Here is a 19,144-nt window from a genome sequence, read left to right as displayed (position 1 = left end):
ACTGGCAGGAGAAAAGAAAGTATCGAGCTGGTTAACTGTCTTGCCGATCCAACATCATGGATTTCATCTACCAAAGTGTGAATTTAGAGATGCCATTTGTTTAAGGTATGGGTTGTCACTGAAGGGCGTTTCCTCAAAGTGCTCATGCGGGTCAACATTCAATGTTGACCATGCTATGATATGCCCCAAAGGAGAATTTCCAACTATCAGGCATAACGAAGTGAGAGACATCACTGCAGATTTGATTAATGAAGTATGCTCGGATGTGGCCATCGAACCGAGGCTAAACCACTTCTCAGGTGAATGCCTACACAATCGGACTGCCAACAGGGACGAAGAGGCACGGCTGGATGTTTCGGCAAGAGGTGTATGGCGTCGTGGTGAACGCGCATTTTTCGATATTAGGGTGTTTTACCCCAACGCGCAAAGTTACCAGGAGATGACCTTACAGCAAATCTTCCGGAACCATGAACTTGAGAAGCAGAGAGCCTATGGCGAGAGAGTCAGAGAGGTTGAAGGAAGTAGCTTCACTCCATTGGTGTTGTCGTCAACTGGAGGCATGGGAAGAGAAGCAAACACTTTCTACAAACGGCTAGCCAGCCTGAGCTCAGACAAACAGGACACTTCCTACAGTCAAACAATGGCACTAATACGATGCAGACTGAGTTTTTCTCTACTACGATCTGCAATTCTTTGTGTTAGAGGGACGAAGTCATCGAAGCGCCATCCAGTACATCTTGACTGTGTTGACAGCATCGTCAGTGAGGCTCGCCTCACTGTCTAAGAACTCTTTTAGAACTAGGATATGGCATTATTGGTACAAACTATTGGATTGTATTCGATGTTGACTGTTAGACAACTAGCCTGTAATAGAGCAGCCATATGTTGAAAATATATGTATAGAGCACATAAGATACTAGGTAGAGACACCTGTCCGCACGCTCTGCAAAAGTCAACATTGCGTGTAAAGGTGGGCCGTTATACCTCTTCTAGCAGCGGTAATGCGATGGCCCCATGAAAGTAGACTACTGGCGTTTCTTCGCGCATGCAGGAGTATTGTTACGCTTGCATGGCTTGCCAACCACTGAGTTACCATTTTTGCAGAAAAGAGCATGATCTGAACATTGAATTTGGTTTCACCACTCAATCATCCTTCTCCTACATGCACAATTTCATGCACATGCTTGAGGTGCCAGCACATTGGAAGTTGTTCATGGCATGTACAACTTCTGAAGATTGACCAAAAGTACGCCCGGACTACTCAAACCGTACACCTACATTAGGGGTGGTTTCCATACAACAGGAAATTAATGCTACAGTTAGACCACTTATTAGGTTAATTAATCAAGTCTATGAAATGCAACAAGTTACACTAGAAATTGCGCAACCAGAATGTCCTCGGTAACGTGACAAAATACTTATCCAAGAGCCTGTAGAGCAATATTGCTAAAACGACGTTCTGCTGTTATACAATGGAATGTTTGAGCGGGAATTCAGAGCATCAGTTGCTTGTCACAAAGACTAAAAATTTATCACCTAGGTAGGGTAGATGCTCCTAATTGTGGACACTCCCCGGTAATTTGAGTTACAAACACTCTTTCTCTGGTAACCTGCAACGGAGAGAGGAAAACATGTCTGATGTACGCACCAATGTCTAAGCGTTGGAAAAATACCTGTAGGACTAGAATCGCAAGACGTCTCCTAGCACACTAGCAAAATATACGGGATAACGTCTGTGAACAACTGAAACGGGGGTGTATCCTAATTGTGGACATGTTTTTCTCCGCCACAGAAAGCGACTGGGTCTGAGTAACAGCTGGACTAGATACCTGAATGGTTGCCGCACAAGCTGGTATTTTGGGCCTCAATCAAAAGCATGTTCTGTGGTGTATCACAATGATTCCCATGCAAAACTGTTAGCGCGTACAAGGTTCCTTCCATCTCGTCCACAAATTCGAGGTACGCGAATCGTTCTTCTAGTGCATCGTGAAAGTGACCTGACGTTAGTTAAGTAATTATCGAGTACCTTAGTACTTAATAAAGTTTTGAGCCTAGTTACGTTGACTTGTAACGTGCTAAAGAAGCGCACTATGTACATGGAGCGAACGTGTAATTCCAGTCCACTAAACACCTGAATATCTTCACTCATACTAGATCTAGACAAAAAAATCCACTGACAATCCAACTGTTTTCACTGCAACTACATTTGGCCACAATAGGGTATGAAATGAGAACAAACAAAGTAGGTGGAATGTCAATATGAGCGACATTCGTAATCCAGTCAGAATTTGACTGTCTTCACTGCTACTAGATCTGGCAACAATAAGACACAAAATGAAAGCATACAAACACACCTAGGATAGGTGGAACGTCAAAACTACCTTGTCTGATATCAATAATCAGCTTTACCAGCAACGCAAAAAGATGCTAGAACCACAGTTTACAGTTGAAAAGTTGATCTAAACATGATTGATCGTCTCCTGCGTTGCATCGTAAACAGAACACTTGGCTTCTTCAAAATTTGAAAGGCACGACGCCATTTTACATAGAGGTGATACACGACAGAACATGGTTTTGATTGCGGCCCAAAATACCAGCTTGTGAGGCAACCATTCAGGTATCTAGTCCAGCTGTTACTCAGGCTCAGTCGCTTTCTGTAACGGAAAAAACAATGTCCACAATTAGGATACACCCCGCGTCCAAGCTGTTTACAGACGATATCTCGTATACTTTGCTAGTGCGCCAGCTGCCGTTGTATGATTGTAGTCATACAGGTACCGTTACGAAGCCTAGACAATGGTGCGTATATTGGACGTGTTTCACTGTCTCTTCCTGCAGGCTACCAGAGAAAACAGCGATTGTAACTCAAATTACCGGGGAGTGTCCACAATTAGGTACACCTACCCTACTGACAGTAGCAGAATATAATTCTCTGCTGCATTCAAAACGACATTTGCATCTCCTAAATCAATCCCATACCAATCTATGTATACGTAAATATGTCAGTTCTCTGTGTGTAAAGCAGATCTCAGAAGGGGCGAGTTGCTGCTCCACCAAATTTTGTTTCCACAGAGATACACAGTGAAGGTGTCATTTCTACGGGCTGGTTCACAATATGTGACGGAGACATGATGGACGGTCACATCGACTGTCCGTCACGTCAGGCAGTGTTCACAATAGGTATACGTTCCGTTCTGAACCTCGCATTTGCGTTCCCTGATTGGGTAACAGTACCTAATGGTCTTGAGCGGCGCTTTGATGTGGTTTGACGAAAGGAAACGGCTTGCTCTCTGTAGCATATTCTGAACCAGCCTTTAGTATTTAGGCCACTGGATCTGTCTCAACCTCTAGAGAGGCTGTACTAGGTCAATGATGTCCGCGTGACATAGTCTGTATAAGGTTAGTAGAGGTTGGATGAGTTTTAATCTATAACACATCCTCTATTATTGCAGGAGTCCACAAAATCTCGCCTGTTGGTGAGCCTAAGGCATGAAATACATGATTTTTATCTCATTGTTGTAAACAAGCAATGATTTAGTCAAGGGCTCTCACCTCCACTCTGCGCCCAGCCCGCTCTGAGCCCCAGACGAGAGAACGTGCATCTATTAGACAAATTTGAGTATGTACCACTGTCAATAGTGGTTACCTAGCACCATAGCACCAAAACAATTATTGATTGTATGTTTGCGTCCAATTGCATAGTTAGTGGACAAGTGTTCTCTATAGTGGATTACACACATACAGACATGGATAATATAGAGATGCCTAATCAAAGCACTGGCCATAATTAACAAAACCTTTACATTTCAAATGACTTACGTGGTTTCTTTTGTTTGCTTGAAAGTTATGCTTCATCAAAGTAGTGACCACTTTGTCTTTGGCTTTCTCAATCCCAATAGAATATGATGCGCAATGAAAAGCGGTGTCTCCACTCTAAACAACCACTATTTGATCACGTTTAACTCCAAAATCATTAATGATTGACTGACGTTGTTGGTGACATCACGTAAGCCTTCAAGACTGATAAGACAATCCACAGCTGCAGCACATCCATACCGACATGCTGTCAATAATGGGGTATAACCAATCTACAAATAGAAAAAATTTGGTTGCGCACGGTAAGAGATACCTAGCAGTAAAAAGAATTACAACGTTCAATCCATAAACACAAAGACACATAAAATTGAAAATAAAGCCTATACATAGACCACTTACGTTACCACCATTATAAAGATATGCTGAAATGATGTTGCCAAAATCGATAATAGAAAGATCATGGAACTTCTTGGTTGTATAGATTCTGCTACGTAAAGCATAACTGGAAAGCTGTCAGCAACCCTATGTAACTATAGCTTAAGAATTTTAGCTATCAGAGGCTTTGACTCAGAAGCTCGCAGAGTGCTTGAAAAGAAATCCTCACTAAGATCTAAAAAATTCTATTACTCGTGGATGCTCTGCCTGTTGTAGCATGGATTGGTCCTCACCGATTACCAATACAACCATCAAACTCTTCAAAATTATCATAAATATGAAACCAACTGAGCTTACGAGACACAAATGTATTGCATTATGGTAAGAGAAACGTACGACATCTAGGTCAATTTCCCCACACCATGTGTCAACATGCTGAACCAAGAGCATCATTATTCAATGACGGTATTCCAGTATCTAAAGCCCAAGACCAAAATATAAGGTGTACGTGATAAGGAATTGAAAGTCTTTTAATAAACTCTCCCTAATGGTCTGCACAAGAACATGCATTCCTGGGACTAGAGAATGAGTGTAAGATAACTTCAGTGTTAAGCACAGTTGAAGATGCCAAGAAAAAAGTGAATCAACATGACATACTGGTAAAAACATTCCAGTTGCCAACAGTTGCAGAAATACGAATTGGTATAAAGCAGTAACGTTGCAATCAATTTGGGTATCAGACATCTGCAGATAAAGCCATTATCAAAACATAACAGAATCGCTTCACTGGCAGCCAATAATATAGATAACATCATGTGCATCAGTATGTGGGTACACTTAGACATACCTTCAAAGCGGAAGAAGATATCTGTAAGCACTTCTATTTAATTAGGAGAGGATATGCGTGATATCCGTCTCCAATGTTTAGAGTAAGTATATTTCTAAGAACGATGCACTCACTACCACAGATATGACTAGTTAGCTAAGTTGCAAACATTAGTGCTGTAAATGATGACTTTAACTTAGTCATCATACATGCATACGGCCTAGATCATCAGATATCAAACAATAAATAAAATGGCCTAACATCAGTGCAAACTAAATCAGTCATGCATGTCCTATTTCTCTGAACATGACAAAATTTTAAGTTCGTGCGTGCATGTGTGAAAACAGAAAAGATAAAAACGATTCTGTAAGAGTTAGATGTTGCCGTTGCCTTTGTTTTACCAAATATTTCACTTTACATCAGCAATATTGGCAAATTGTGAGTGTTCGGTTGTTTGTGATCGCTGTACTTGCACTAGACAGAGAGGGAAGGAGTAGCCTTTTCTACTGAGAGGCCTAGCTATTTCTTCTTGCAAAGCAGAAGGCAGAAAATGGAAGGGTTAAGTTCAAGACTTATGTTAGCTGAGATCAAGGTCGGAGATCATTATGAAGACCGTCTTCAAGTTTTTTGGTGCTATGCCTTGACATATGTTACGAGTTGAAAGGAGAGAGGTTTATGTTGTGCTGCAACAGGCGATTTATTCGGTTCTAGCATGAAAAATATTTCTGTGTTGAGTGTTCCTTTCAGTCAATGATCCTAATGTATGTAATACTTCATTTCAAAAATGGTACATCTATAGAGCACCTTAGCAACACACAAAAACCAAGAAATAGCATTGAATTATCTATTTGGTAATAATGAGACAATCTCAGCGTAGGAGTTGTTTATCAGCAATGCGTGCAGCTGAGTGTAATACTTATTATCAATGCTGAGAATGAAGCTACTGATTGAACCAAAGAAAGGAAAAAAGACTACCTGCTAAAAAACAAATTAAGAACTTTGATGTGTCGAAGTTCCTTTTCAGTGCTTTTGCTGAACTTAGAAAAGATGTCTTTCTTGACAAAGATCTAACTCTAAATGTAGTATATTACATTGTGTTTGACTGTACTATGTATATGGTAGGCGTAGTGTGCACACATGCGTATACTTATGCATGCGATGTATGCGTGCATGCTGTGTGCACGCGTATGGCTATGAGTATATAAATAGTGGTATGACAGAGATAGTTCAGTCAATAATTGAGTATCAGTATAATCAAATTGTGTCCCTACAAAATTGCAACAATGGCGATGAGGATGGGGTTTCAGGTCTTACCCGGGGCTGTTGGAGAGTTTCACCAGGAGAATGAACGTTTTTCTGCATACTATGAAAGGGTTCTTCCTTTGTTTGAAGCATCTGGGATAGACGCCGAAAACATGTGCCTATGTTCCTGAGCTTGCTGGGAGCAAAGATATATTCATTGGTTACTGATCTAGTCTTGCCAACCTTACTGCAAAGAAGTCTTTGGAGGAACTTGGACGGATGCTTAAAAAAATTTTGAGACTACATCCTCTGTCATTGCTCATCGTTTTCACTTCTATCGTCGGAATCAGACAAATGAGGAAGCGCTTTGTGTGTGGGCTACAGGAGGAATCTATCCAGAGACGATTGCTTACAGAAGCTAACTTGATATTTGTTCAAGCAGTGCAAATAGCACAAGAACAGAAGCAGCTCGGCCAAGTGTAAAAGATTTCCAGAAGGGTACCGGCGTTTGCGTCCCGAGACTGTTTGTCAAATGACTCAATTTGCCATACCGCCTACGTCAAATTGTCAACACTGTGGCCGGCAAAATCATACAAGTTCTGACTGTCAGTTAAAGTAAGCCAATTGTTCCTGGTGTGGAAAAAGGGGCATATTACTCCTGTGTATCAGCATATGTCGAAGACAATGCCAGTTGCTAAGCCTGAAAGACCTGGAATACAAAGAAATCGTGGTATGACAAGGGATCAGTAAAGCAAATGAGTGTGCTAGTTGGTGTGGACACAAAGAACAGGAATTATCATGTGAAAGGATGAAAGTGGTGAGTCATCAGGTGCTGGTATTTGGTCAAACCACAGAGAAACCTCTAATAGTCACCGTACAAGTTGAAGAAAAATCTTTTACGATAGAGCTAGATGCGGGTGCTTCGATGTCAGTCATGTTTTAAAAAAACTTGGAAGTCCATCAAGTTGAAAGACATAAGGGTAACAGTTCGTACATATTTGAGTGAAAATTATCAGTTCTTGGTCAAGTTGAAGAGTCAGTCGTCCATGAAGGTAGACAAATGGTATTGACTATGTTGATAATTGAAGGCTTTGGTCCTAGTGTATTGGGCAGAAACTGGTTGTCTAAACTGAATATATGGAAGTCGATTAGCCTGTTCAGAGTTTCGTCCAGGGAACAGAGTATTGAAATTTTGGTTGACGAATTTCCTAATGTTTTCAGAGAAGGTTTAGGAACGATCAAAACCTCAAAGGCTTCCTTGGAAGTTAAGACGGGATCACGTCCTCAATTCTAGAGGGCTTGCTCCGTGCCATTTGCTTTGAAGGGTGCAATTGAAGAGGAGTTAGTAAGGATGCAGACACTGGGAGCCTTGGAAGCTGTCGGTCACTCTGCATGGGCTGCAACTATTGTTCCTGTTCCCAAACAAGATGACTCCATCTGCATTTGTGGGACTACAAACTAGTTAACTGTCAATCAGGTATTAGATGTTGATAAATATCCACTATCGAAACGAAATGAGTTATTTGCTTGTTTGGCCGGAGGAAAGAAGTTTACTAAGTCGGATATGTCTCATGCGTATAACCAACTAATGTTGGATAGCAATTCAAGTAACTTTGTTACTATCAACACACATAAGGGTTTATTCCGTTTTACACGTCTCCCGTTTGGGGTAGCATCACCTTCGGTGATTATTCAGAAAACAATGGATCAGCTGTTGCAAGGGTTGCCACGGATTATTTGCTATATTGACGACATCTTGATAGCGGGTGAGACTGATGAAGAATATTGGCGGAATGTTAGAGCAGTGCTTCAAAGATTACAAAATAATGGCATTCATATTACGAACGAAAAATGTTCTTTCATGCAAGAGTCAGTGACCTATTTGGGATGTTGTGTTTCAGCTAAAGGATTGTCGCCAACTAAAGTCAAGATGAAAGCCATAGCAGAAGTGCCAAGTGCGAATAACGTACAAGCGCTATGTTCCTTTTTAGGGCTGATGAATTATTATGGACGTTTTATTCCAAATTTATCAAACATGTTATAACCTCTAAATGTCTTGGTAAAGGTGAAAGTCAAGAGGGAGAGGTCGAATGAATGTGATGAGGCATTTCAATTGACAAAAGTGAGTCTTATGTTGTAAAAGTTCTAGCTCATTATGATGTGTCTCTACCTATTCGTCTCGCTTGTGACGCAAGGTATAGGCGCAGTGATGTCTCATGTTTTTCCGGATGGGAATGAAAGGCCGATTTCGTTTGCATCTAGAACTTTAAGTAGTAAGGAGAGAAACTACTCACAGATTAAAAGAGAAGCGCTTGCGCATGTGTACCGTATAAAAAAGTACTTGCCTTTAAACCAGAAAATTCAGGATGGTAAATGACCCCAAACCGTTGAAGTCAATTTTTGGGCCAAAACAAAGAATCCCAGACCTGGCAGCGGCAAGAATGCAAAGGTGGGCATGGGTACTATCCACTTATAGTTATGATATTGAGTTCCGACATACAACAAAGCACTACAAAGCTGATCGTCTGTCTTGATTACCGCTCCCCGAGAGTGGATCAGTACTAGAAGCAGAAATGGCTCAAATTATCAGTATGGAAAGGCTGGAAACATTGCCAGTATTGTTGGATGATGTGAGAAGAGCTACAAGTGTAGATACGGTGCTTAGTCGAGTAATAACGTTCATGCGTTCTGGTTGGCCAGGTATTATATTAGCTGAATCGTTGAAACCCTTCAAACAGAGATATAAAGAAATGTCCATTAAAGGGGGTTGCCTCATGTGGAGTTTGCGTGCAGTAGTTCCTCTATCATTGCGGTCAAGGGTCCTGCAAGAACTTCACGAGTCACACACTGGAACATCTCGAATGAAGTCATTGGCTAGAATGAATGTACGGTGGCCCAATTGTGATAGAGATATTGAGAAGTAGTGGATATCATTCATGTCAATCTGTCAAACATTCTCCTCCAGTAGCACCATTACAGCCGTGCATTTGGACGTCGAGACCCTGGGCTACAGTTCATATAGACTTTGCGGTTCCTCTCTTGAAAAAACTTTTCTTGTAATAACAAACGCTTACTCTAAATGGCCAGAAGTTTTACAAATGGGAAGCACAGACACAGCTAAAACTATAGAAGTATTGAGAAAGTCGTTTGGTGCTTACAGGTTGCCGAAACAAATACCAACAAACAATGGCCCACAGTTTATTAGTAAAGAATTCTGTGATTTTGTTCGGTACTACGACATGCAGCATATTAAATCGGCACCGTACCATCCATAAACGAATGGAGAGGTGGAGTGATTCATACAGACCTTCAAACATGCTATAAAGAGTAACACTGATCGCACTCCACCCTATAGGCTAGCAAGTAATTTGTTAGCATACAGAACAAACCATCATGCTACCACAAATGCGGTACCGTCAGTGTTATTTCTAAATCAAACATTAAAGACTCGCTTGACGTTACTAAAACCAGATATTCAAGCTAGAGTTCTAGCAAGACAGGCGACACAGAAACTTGGATATGATAAATCACTTTTGCGTGAATACTTTGTTGGAGAACAGGTTTGGGCAAAACATGTGAGGGGAAAGCCGAGGTGGGTGAAAGGAGAAGTGGCAGAAAGATCAGGACCATTGTCATATTTGGTGGAGGTGTTGCGGAATGGTAATCAAGCTTTGTGGAGAAGACATAGTGATTAAGTTAATGGTTGGGGGCATGGATAAAGCTAGCGCTGTCGAGTTAGTTGATGAAGAAACAGGTAGAGAGAGAGATTCCTACCTACAGGCCATCACCATCAGCAGCAGCATGGTAGCAAAGTGTTTCTAATGAGTTGGAGGAGTTTGTCCCTGATACCCAGCTTCTAACCACTGATATTCCTCTCCTAGAGAACAAGCTTCAACAAGCATCATCAGTCAACCAGCCTGTAATGACTCGAACCTCAACAGACGTACAGCCTACACCTTTGGAAATGACTGAGGTTCCCCCGCGATGCTATCCAGTTCGAGAGTGGCGTCCGCCAGATAGACTAGAGTTTTGACGAGTTAAATGAAAATTTTAGAGAGAAGGGATGTATTATATTATATTCTGTTTGATTTGTATGGCGTAAGTGGTAGGCGTAGTGTGCACACATGCGTATACTTATGCATGTGATGTACACGTACATGCTGTTTGCACGTTTATGACTACCAGTATATAAATAGTGGTATGACTGAGACAGTTCAGTCATTAATTGAGTATCAGTATAATCAGGTTGTGTTCATACGAAAGTGTAACACTAACAACAATGAGAAACATCTATCAACCATGTGTGCTTTCAGTCACTTTATATATATGACACTGAATACTGAACACTTCTTAGAAGACACACTAGAAAACTAAATTCGTTCCATCATAAAAGTTCTAAATAGTTCTAGACATCTTTAATCATAAACAATAGAACAAACCTATAACCATGCATGAGATTAGAAGGAAATGTGGCGATAACGATATAGATGAAATCAAAGTAGCAAGAAAGGAGATTTCAGTGGGATCAACATTCAGCTCAAATTACAGATCATCGTTTAACAAAGATTGCCGGCAATGTTGATTATCCTCAGTTTCAAAAATAAGATGTGACCCCAAATGAGGTTCAGAGATGTACGTAAAGATGTATTATGCACTGAAGTGTATTGAGCATAAGATATAATGAAGCAGTAACATCAAGGGAGAGTTAGAGAGAGCACTGTGTTGAGATTACCTAAACAGAAGTAACAGAGCCAGCACTAAAGACTTGAGAATTTGAGAATTTGAGAATTGTGAGCGACAAAAGAGGCACAAGTGTAAATAAACAATGTAAGCGTATGTATGAAAAAGAGTAACTCTGAAGTGTAATAATTGTAATAGATGGTTCCAAAGCATACATAGAAACCATTTAATACACGTTTGCCAACTACTGCACACAACGTAAACTTCTTTTGAGCTTTGCCCCTACTAAACCTAAAAAAGGGTAGTAACCTTTGGCATCCAGTAAACAAGACAAATTGCGTGCATGTGTGTGTGTGTGTGTGTGTGTGTGTGTGTGTGTGTGTGTGCACGCACGCGCGCATGTGTGTGAGTGTGTGTCTGTCTGTCTGTGTGTGTATGTAGATGTCCTACCTGAAGATGATGTCCATTCTGCATCTCCCATTATTGCTTAATCCCGATTCTTTGTGATCCTATTGGATCGAGGTGTACCACCCTTCTAGTATCTTGGAAGTTTTGTCTCTAAAATTGGAGGTTTTGTCTCCAACAATTGCAGATTGGAAGGGAAGATATCAACAGATCACAGAAGCATCTCTGTCATATGGGTTACTTAGCATTCATTGGCATTAGAGAAAGGTTAAGATCACCACCAATATGAACATATTTGTCTTTGTACTTTGTAACATGTATAGTCTGGTAACAGTTGTATTTCTGGAACCACAAGTAAACCGTCTACAGAACTCGTGATGATAAGCCTCTACTTAATTGGCGCAATATCCCTATAAGACAAAGAGAGACACCTCCATCAGAAATATATCCCACATAAATACAATCTTTACATTGGGTATCGGGTTATCCATATCTTCTGCATGAATGAGTGCCATCTATAGAAGAACGTTTGCTAAACGCTCAGTACGACATCAAAGAACGATATGAAACGCTTAGTACTTAGGGATTTAAGAAATTGCAAACATGAGAAGGTCTACAGGATACTAGCACATCATAAAAATGATGGGAAGAATAAGATCTGTGCCACATACGAAGATATTTCAAAAAAGAAGAAAAAGAGAAAGACTGCAAAGGTTAGCAGAAATGCCGCAGCGAAGCAAAGTAAACTGCATCAGCATTTGCTTTACACTGAAGTTCTGATGGTTCTGGATTTCCTGCCGTAAACCATGCGGGCCTTGTAAACCATTAGACGCAGAAGCATGGTTAGTCTTTGCCTAGCCAATGCCACCTAACATTCTACCAAGAAGGTTTTCACAACCACAAATGCTTCTGTCGTATGAGAAAATCAGATCACCAACTCGCTATATGGCAACCACTTCTAGGTGGTTGGCGACTAATTGAATGGTGTGGTCCCCAATTTGACGACTAGAAATATTTGGTAGTCTTTTAGTCTTTGGTGGCAGTTGCTCCCGAATGTGAACCACCTGGTCAGCAGATGTTTTGCGGTACAACTAAGCTAAGTCACAACTAAGATATGTTGCCACCTTCTAAGTCTACCATTTCGTGGCACCTTGCGATGTAAGCCGTCAACTTAGCACTTTCCTACCTATCGAGTAACAACGTGTCACCTTAGCGATCTATTACGGGTTGTACTATTCTCTGATTGACCATCACTTATATGGACTGGACTCTACTGACTGTACCGATCTCGTTGGTCTCTGCCATCAGCTAAAGACAAACCCAAATAGACCTGCAGGCGCGTATAATTTTTCAAACCATCAGTCACACCTATTTCCATACACTACATCCAAGTCAACAGCTTCATCATCCACGAGATGCCATAGCGAAGCAGCATTTCCAAATGAAACACGAAATCTGCAGCCAATCATTGTTGAATGTGACGGCATGTGCCTATTTAGATCCTTTTCTACGCTGTTCAAAGAAAACCAAGAATGTGACAAGCTGGAATTGAGAATACGAACATCGCTGTAGCTCATCACAAATCAAAACTATTACGTAAATCTTTGCAAACAGTGGGCATCAGCAGTGGCAAAACAAACAGCTTTTCCATAGCAGGCTGCTTTAGTGTCTTTTTTCTATCAGAAAAACTACCAGGCTACTTCAACGAGATCGTACGTCTCATAGTGCAACTAGGAAAGTTTGTTCAGACAAAAATTTCTGCATATCCAGTTCTAAAATCTGATGGTGAATGATGCCAGCTGTGTGTGGGGTATTCCCTTGAAAGCTAAAGCAAATCGCATTGCAGTAGTCAGATGTACTGTTCCCAACAAATCAATATTGGTACTGAGTCACCTAGATAAGAAACGCTTTACAATTGTACTCAATCAAACGATGCCCATGTTCTCTTGGATGGATTGCCAAGATGTCAATGTGATGACAAACCAGATTGTCAGAATCACTTTAATTAAAATTACAAACCACACAACGACATTTTTGTCTGGATGTAGGTATACAATAAGTTAAAGGTTAAGATAAAATACTATTATATAGAACAAATTCCAAGTACAATACTGTACATTGATATGTTTACTTGCTATCTGCAATCTACAATGATCATCAACACTACTGCAAATTCCTAGTTAGGTCTTAATTTAATGTCATATATGATAACCTGGGAAAGGGTCTCAACAGTGGTATTAATGACTTGTTTACTACTGGAATCTCTGAACTAGAAACTAGTAAACTTTGGCGCCCAACCATTCCTCTAGTTGGCCAAACTGGCGACCGGATTCAAACACATTTTTGATACGTGGTTCAAACCTCCATCACTCCCACATAGCTTATATCCTATGGTGACCTTGACCTCCATTGTTTCTCATTGGAATTAATTCAGCAAAAGAAAAGAAAAGAAAAGAAAGTGAGTGTGTGTGTGAGTGCATGTGTGTCAATGTAGCCCTAAAAATACTGAATGGACTTGATCAGAAAAGTCTTCCTGGTAATGAAGCTTCCGGGTGTTTGGTATAACCTAGCAAGTGCATGAGTAGTGTTTCGCATGGGCGTACGATGCATATAATTTGGGTTTCCCAAATATAGCTTCAGTCTCGTGTTGTGCCACCGAATCCTAGCCTACACTTAAAAAGTCATAAGAGTGGTGCAAGGATTTATTTTCTTTTCGCTATTGTCTGGATACGGCTGAAAGGACTGACTCAATAACAAGTTGCGACCAGCTTCTCAAACTTATATATGGTGAAAGCCTCTCTCCATCACATTGTTTGGCATTCAAGAGTCACTACTTAATGGTGCAATGAATCAACCGTGCTAATAACATGCAACAATAAAAAGATGCAGAGTACCGTGCCATGACGTTTTGATAGCACTTGAAGATTAAGAGATTGAAATGTGGTTGAGAAACTTGGGTAAGTAATATTAAAGAAATAGTTGTACAATTGGAGAGAAGGTTTGAGACCGTAGATGGGAAAGAATAGGCTATCCGGGTGTTTGAAGAAGCCGGGAACAACCTAATAAAGCTCTCTCCAATTGGAGAATAACAGGGGAAATGATTATAGGCTCTTAGCTCTCAAGGATGGACCAACCTTGCTCATGCCAAAGGACTAAACACCAGGAAGTGGTCTCTAGGGAGAAGCTAACACAAAAGAGAACTATGACAAGAAAACAATAATGTTGACATTGCTACAAAATACAATGCAGAAGTTATAGAAAATGTTGGCACAGAGCTAGAGAAATTCCTCAATATATAAGAACCCCAGCAACGTCAAACAAGGCATAAATAAGGTGCTTGAACAACAGTGACGACAGCAGTACTACAAGCCTCCGGCGATACTTCAGTTAGACAGACCGTTTGGTGTGGCAATACAGAAAACACCACCTAAAAGCCCATTTGCTTCTGTCACTGGTGTAAGAGGACATAGCTGCAATGCTAGACACGGGAGCAGAATTCTGCCTAGTATCGATCGTCACAAGAAAGTTTGAACTGCCTGAAAGAGTCACCAATTATGACATGAAAGGGTGTTGGATGTGAGTCGGTTCTGGCAAAAGGACAAATAAGCAGAGATGTAGTTGAATGGAACGCATTTGCAAGTTTTCTGATAGGTTATTCGTATTAAGTTGATGGTCTCTGGAAGTGGAGAAACAGCGAAGTTGTTAGAGGACTACAATGATGTGTGACAGAAGTTGGAAACTATATAAGCACAAGTAGAGGAATTCGTGTCAGTTCTAGCTGGAAGTGAGATGTTTATATCATGTACTGCGCGAGGCATGAGACAAGGACAAAAGATATATTTAGTAGAGCTATTAAGAAACTATGAGACAATGGTCACCTCAGCGCATTCAATATTAATTCCTCAGTCTGACAAAATGCTGAGGATTCCAGTGGTAAATAGTAATAGCTAATCACAGGTCCTTTGAAAGAGAGAATTTGTTGCTACTTTAGATCGTCATGTGTGTGTTGCGCATGGGAGGAGAAGGATGGCGCAAGGAAGAAAGTAATGGATTATAGGGTCATAGAAGACTTAAAAGAAGAAGAGCGCAAAGAATTAGTAGTGATATGAAAATATGAAACTGTCATGTAGAGACCAGGACAGCTATTGCCTGCGGCACTAAACACAAGTTGGATGAACCAAGGGACAAGGCCTTAAGATGAGAAAGCCATGTCCATTATCAAGGCAGAAATGGTGGAAGTATGGAGAAAGAAAGAAGATATACTTCAGCAAGTTCTTAATAGAGACCTCTAGTAGCCCCTGCAGCCCCAATTGTGTTTGCTTGGTGAAGGAATGGTCAGTTGTGACTAGCGATAGATAATAGAGGTCTGGCTGAGCAGATATTTTCAAATTCAGCTCATCCAATATCATTGATAGAAGATTTGTTGGACAGATTGGGCAATGAATGTTTCTTCTATAGACTACCCTATAATTTGAAATTGGAATATCATCATATGCCTATTAAAGACAAAGAAAAAAAAAGAAATGACAGCATTTGTGGTTCCATGGGCCAGTACAAATGGAAAGGAGCTGCTCGTTTGGCCTGTCAGAAGCCCCATCAACATTTGAACAAATGGTGAGGACATTTTGGCTGATAGTCAATACAGGGAAGCTTTATATTTATGTTATCTAGATGATGCCTTGATATGGGTTCGAGACTGCAATGAGCATATAAATTGTTTGCCAGTTGTTTTATACAAGATTAAGACAGTGGTACTGTCTCCATTATACAAGATTAAGACAGCAGCAGTGGTACTGCCTCCAAGCCATAGTATTTTGGAAGATAGACAAGTTGAATACTTGGGTTATGTAATACAAGCAGCAGAGGTAAAATTTAATGTACGGGTAGAACAAATTCAGAAGCTGAAACGACCAAGAACCGTAATGGAGTTGAGAAAAGCTTTTGAAGCATTTGCTTATGAGCAGAAATGGATTCCGGGGATAGCAAAAATAGCAAAACCCTTGTGTGGAGCTTTTGAAAATAATGGAATACAGAAACTGACATGGACAGAAGAAATGAATGAAATATTCACAATATTGAAAGATAGAGCAACAAACTCCATAGCTTTGAATATTGCAGATTTTTACGAAAAGTTTGATATGCTCACATATGCTAGTAATGTAGCAACTGAAGCAATGTTGGCAAACAGAGAAGACAATCAACTGACCAGTCAACAGAAAACCAGTAGCTTTGTTTCACCATAAACTTACTTCTGCAGAGAAACCGTACTGCAAAACAGATAGAGAACTCTTGGCATTTGTCTTGGCAACTAAGAAAATTAAAGTGTATCTGGCCAAGCTATTTGATTTGATTACAGATCATAATGCATTATCATGGTTACAGACACTGGACATGACAGACGAACGAGGACGACATGAACGATGGTTAGAATTATTACAACAATATGATCTCAATGTCACACAAGGCAAATCGAAGCCAAAGAGAAATGACTATGGCAGACAATATATCTTGAGTGGCAGTCAATGGTTGTTTAATTGCAGCTGTACAACAAGGGTCTGATGCCTCCATGAAAGAGGAGACAAGAGAGTTGTTGGAGTTGGACACTATCCGACAACAGCCGTTTAAGAAGTCTGAAATAGATCAAGTTAACAAAGCAATCCAGAAGAGTACACATTGGCTATACAAGATGCATTCGGCACCTCTTGTATTTTGATACCAACAAGAGATGGTAAAGCAGAGACTGCTGCACAAGAATTTCAAGAGAGGTGAGTGTCAGTTTGGAATTCCTCTCATGGTACAGTCAGATAGATGTACTCATTTCACAGCATTGGTTTTCAAAGAGACTTGTACGGCTTTAGAGAATAACAGCAAATTAAGTTCAACAAATCACCCACAATCTCAAGGCCAGGTTGAGTGACAGAACGAGGTGTTGGAAAATATTTGCTGTGTGATAGATGAGGAGACGTTTTCGCGGCCTAGAGCAGTAGATGGAGTGCACTTTGCATATAATACCGCAGTCAATGCTACCACTGGATAGACTCCTCATGAGATATTGTTTGTTCAGGTATCATGACGTCTACAGACAGTGTTAGCAAGACACCTATTACCATCAGGAAGCTTGTCAGACAAGAATAAGAAAATTACTGAGACAGACCAGATGCGGTAAATACGATTCCAAAAATGGACAAAACATATTTAGAAGTGAAATGGAAAATACGGAATGCACATTGTGAACAAAAATGGAAGGTACGAGCTATAGAACGAGGTTCCATACGAAGAGGGCCAAGTAGCACAAAGGAAGTTATCATCAGCTGAAAGGAGACTAAAACTTTCACCCTACTTTAGCACTAGATATGTGATAAAGTTGACACACAAGGAGTGTTGTGAAATGGAAGGCACAAACCCAAAAACCATTCAAAGGCAGTCTAGCGACCTATAATTAGCTCAGGAAGCAACATTATCACAGGAGAAGAATGTAATGGATCAGAGAAGGACGGATGGTCAATTGGAAAGGAGACTATTATGGAACAGTCACAACAGTGAGAGCAGCCTGTCAGATTGATCTTTGCAATGAGACAAGGGCGTCATATAAGACATCTCACACCGGAATGATATGCTAACTGATATAGAAAGGTCGAATATCAGTACACGGATGATGATTATTACTTTCAATTACACGCTGTACCCAATTTTGTAGAGGGAGGGGTGTCATGAGTAGTGTTGTGCATGCGCGTAGGCTGTATATAAGTTGGTTTCCAAAATAGAGGTTCAGTCTTGCGTTGTGTTACCGAAGTCTAGTCTATGCTTAAGAAGTCGTCACACAAAAAGTTTTCTTGATTTGGCAAGAGTCTAAACCATGGCAGTGTAGTCTATTCAATCATTATGCGCTAATTCAGCCTCAGGTCATTCAGGCGTGTCAGCAATATATAAAAAAACATAACAGTTAAACAGCATTGCCAAAAGACCAAAAACACTCCAAAAAGTAACGGCCAATTGAATAAACCTAAAAACAATACGTGGTATCCCACATTTAACGGCAGGGAGCTCTTATTAAAACATTTTGGTACCATGTGCCTTTGTATGGTGTGATTAAGTAATAGAGAAGACGCCATGGAATTCCCTGAAGGATTGCAGACGACAGAATCTGATTTGCTGATAGCCGTATTTCTCAATCTGTTTGGCTGTTTCCTTTAAAAATAAATTTTCAGTGGCAACTGTTATCATGATTCAGTTACAAATGCTACAAACTGTAACTACCAGTGGTGTTTTGCTTTGTCTGCAAACGGGGGAATTCCATGGCTTCTGCACTATTCCCTAACCACACCGTACCAATTTTCATAGTACCAAAATGTTCTAATAAGAGCATTGTTGTTAACTTAAATGCAGGGTAATGCGGAACAAAAAAGATAAAAACAAAAAAAGCAAAAATAGTTTTATAATACAAAGCTTAATACAGGCAAGAAGTATCCTGCAAATAAATAAAAATAATAAAACTGAAAAAAGCATCAAGCTCTACCTTGTCTTTTACATTTATGTCACATCCTTTCTCTTTCAGCAATTTGATTGCAGAATCATCATCTCTCCTACAGGCAAGATGTAATGCTGTTTGGCCATTCTAAATATATAAAGAATGAAATCAGAAAAATGTATATAGTAAGGAGGAAACATCTGTTCTTAAATATGTTTAGCACTTTGGACTGATATCTAATTGATTTCTAATGAAATTGTACAAAAGCCACATTTCCTTCCCTACTTACAACTTTGCAAATCTAGCGGTGTTGTGTTGAGTACCTTCACCAT

At 40.3% G+C, this 19,144-nt stretch overlaps 1 protein-coding gene across 1 annotated transcript in view; it reads right to left on the bottom strand.

Moving 5' to 3' along the window:
* Nucleotides 1-18,791: 18,791 nt before the first annotated feature.
* LOC134176379 (putative ankyrin repeat protein RF_0381) overlaps nucleotides 18,792-19,144 on the bottom strand; it is a 6,722-nt gene continuing 6,369 nt past the window's right edge. Inside the window, exons 5-6 of the mRNA XM_062643049.1 lie at nucleotides 18,861-18,959; nucleotides 18,792-18,812 (exon numbers count right to left, since the gene is read on the bottom strand). Coding sequence (XP_062499033.1) covers nucleotides 18,792-18,812; nucleotides 18,861-18,959 — 120 coding nt within the window. The remainder of the gene's footprint in view (nucleotides 18,813-18,860; nucleotides 18,960-19,144) is intronic.

Source organism: Corticium candelabrum, chromosome 2 (genome assembly GCF_963422355.1).
Source record: "Corticium candelabrum chromosome 2, ooCorCand1.1, whole genome shotgun sequence".
Lineage (NCBI taxonomy): Eukaryota > Metazoa > Porifera > Homoscleromorpha > Homosclerophorida > Plakinidae > Corticium > Corticium candelabrum.
Note: the sequence above shows the minus strand (reverse complement) of the source record. Positions and strands in the feature narration are given on the sequence as shown.